The 2,509-nt window shown below is 45.0% G+C and overlaps 1 protein-coding gene across 1 annotated transcript in view; it reads right to left on the minus strand.

Annotated features, from left to right (window-relative positions):
* Positions 1 to 251: 251 nt before the first annotated feature.
* The window catches only part of LOC101567212 (eukaryotic translation initiation factor 4 gamma 2-like), a 14,902-nt gene continuing 12,644 nt past the window's right edge, over positions 252 to 2,509 (minus strand). Inside the window, exon 11 of the mRNA XM_023708039.1 lies at positions 252 to 445. Within this exon, the coding sequence (XP_023563807.1) occupies positions 252 to 445 (194 nt within the window). The remainder of the gene's footprint in view (positions 446 to 2,509) is intronic.

A 2,509-nucleotide genomic window follows, 5' to 3' on the forward strand; every position in this document is an offset into this window, starting at 1 on the left:
TGCCGGTATTTTGATTTTATCATATTTTCATTCACACGCGGGTATGCACGTGCGCGTACACACACACACACACACACACACACACACACACACACACACGGAATAGCAATGCTTACTTTGAATCTCAGATGCTTGCAAGAAATTCTTTGAAGGGGGACCTCCGGGGTCAAAATTTAATATGCATTTTTTAAATTTTGAAAACTATTGCCCATGTTTCCTCTCTAACGGTAGTTCTGTTCTGTACATCAAGATTATTGTATGAGGATAAAGATCTCCACAGCCTCATGCACGCAGTGAATGCTCCGACTCGGAGTTTTGCCCATCTGCTTGGTGATGAATGGCACTTCAATGCTCATGTATCTCGCAATGAATGAAGCAAATCCTTTCATGTACCGAAGAGTCTTGTTTCTGCTGTGAATGCTCTTCACACCCTCTGCACAATTTCCTACCGGAATGTATAGCATACTTGTTAGTGCTCCCACCAACTTCCTTCTGACATTCACTTCTACAGACTGCAAGCTGCTTGTGCAGTCAAACACCTGCTATACTTTGCTTGTAGTTTTTTTTTTTTTTCCTGGACACAGCAGAATGTTTAGCGAGTATAGAGGAAAAATCAGGAGTACTGGAAAAAGGATACCTTGGAAGCACCTCTCACTCAGTGATAAAGAGGAAGTGGGGTGAAGACCAGTTTTCTTTCTCCTTGATGATGATAAGCCTCAGTCATGCTAAGTATTGCTGGGGGTCCCCAGCAGAACTGAGCTCCAGCTCCCCACTGGGGTGACGCTCTTTAAGACTCAAACCTCATTTCTACCCTGCTCTGTCTAACCACCACTTACGGATTCAATTTCTAGAATGAGCTAGTTGCACTATAATGCTTGCCTCAAGACCAGTTTCCAAAGGTACCAAGCGAAGGTATGCTCTTAGCCCCACTGAATGCTCTGCCAGGTGTGATCTGCAGGTAGAACTTGTTTATGAGGTTGTTGTGGGAAAATATTTCATGCAAGATACATAATTTCTTTTTTTATGTATTTGGTACAAGGTTTCAGTATGCAGCTTGGACTTGAAATGATCATCCCATGATCATCCTCCCCAGCACTGGGATTATAGGTGTGTGGCACCACACCTAGCCTCTGGGTCTGTGTGGCCATCTCAGCATGCTCAGGGGTGGGCTGAGGTGGCATGTGGTGCCAGGGATCAAACCTGGGTCCCTGTGCTTACCGAAGCAGGCAGCAGGCACTTAGTCTGCTGAGCTATCTTGCTGGCCCAAGATAGATAATTTCTAAGATTATTTTATAATATTCACCCAAAAAGTCAAACACAAAAGAGTGCAGGAGATCTGTCCACACACTAAAGACCCAAAGAATATAGGTGAAGGCCTAGATCTCACAGCAGTGTCCACCACATGTCCAGCTGAGTGCCTAGAGCCAGGGCAGTTGTCCTCTACAAATCCGGTGGCAGGCCTAGAGCCTGGGACAATGTTTCATGCAAATCTATTTCATGCATCTGCCCTGGAAAGGCCCAAAGGTCAGTGTTGGAAGCTAGAAGATCTGAACCAGTGGGATGAAGGATCTGTGCCAGTGTTATGGTTTGTTTCTAGGTGTGCCCCCCAAAGCGTTATGCACTCATGAGGTGGACTTCTAGAGTTTGTGATTAAGTCATGGCCTACTGGGATTATGGGTGATCCAAAATTGGGATTATGGGTCTGAGTACTGCTGGGATTATGGCTGTGAGTGTTATATCCAGCCTGAGGCAGATAGCCTGAGTGTAACATCAGAGAGACAGACTTTTTCTGTAGCCATTGTTGCCTGTTACCATTGTCGTTGCTACTCCTCCATTTTGCTTTTTGCTCTTGGCTGCTGCCATGAAGGGTTGCTTTCTGCCGTGTGCCGCTCTGCCTTGGAGCCAACTGAGTATGGACCGAAACCTACACTAACTGTGAGCTAAATAAACCTTTCCTTCCTTCATTTTGAGTGTCAGATATCTGTCACAGCAATGAGAGAAGAGTAACTGAGACAGCCACCAAGCTGAGGGATCTGCAATGGAGCTAGGAAGTGATGCTAAAAATGAGTATTAGAGCTCTCTCAAAAAGAACCACAGCCATCTTAAGTAACATGAAGGCCCTGAGCTCCTCTATGACAGCCAAGTTCCTGTTAGTGAGGCCATTATGAAAAGCTTCTCCAAGAGACTCAGTAAGCACATTGTCTTCCCCTGCTATCTCTCTTTTAATGCTGTTGGCAACAATCCTCAGGTAGGCTTCCCACACCCAGCATCATGCTGATTCATCTCATCTGGGTGTTACAAATTGACAACCAGTTAATCCACCACAGAAGTGTTATAGTTGGTGATAAATTTAGCAATTGAGATTCAAATCTGGAAAGGCAGCCAGGTATAATGGTGCATATCCGTAATACCAGCAGCACTGGGAAGCTAAGGAAGGAGATTCCAGATGTGATCTCAGCTTGGGAAGCTTGCTCACTTGTCATGACTATGTCTCCAAATGAAAAAAAAA

The sequence above is a fragment of the Octodon degus genome, unplaced genomic scaffold, assembly GCF_000260255.1.
Source record: "Octodon degus isolate 3935 unplaced genomic scaffold, OctDeg1.0 scaffold00323, whole genome shotgun sequence".
In the NCBI taxonomy this organism is placed as follows: Eukaryota; Metazoa; Chordata; class Mammalia; order Rodentia; family Octodontidae; genus Octodon; species Octodon degus.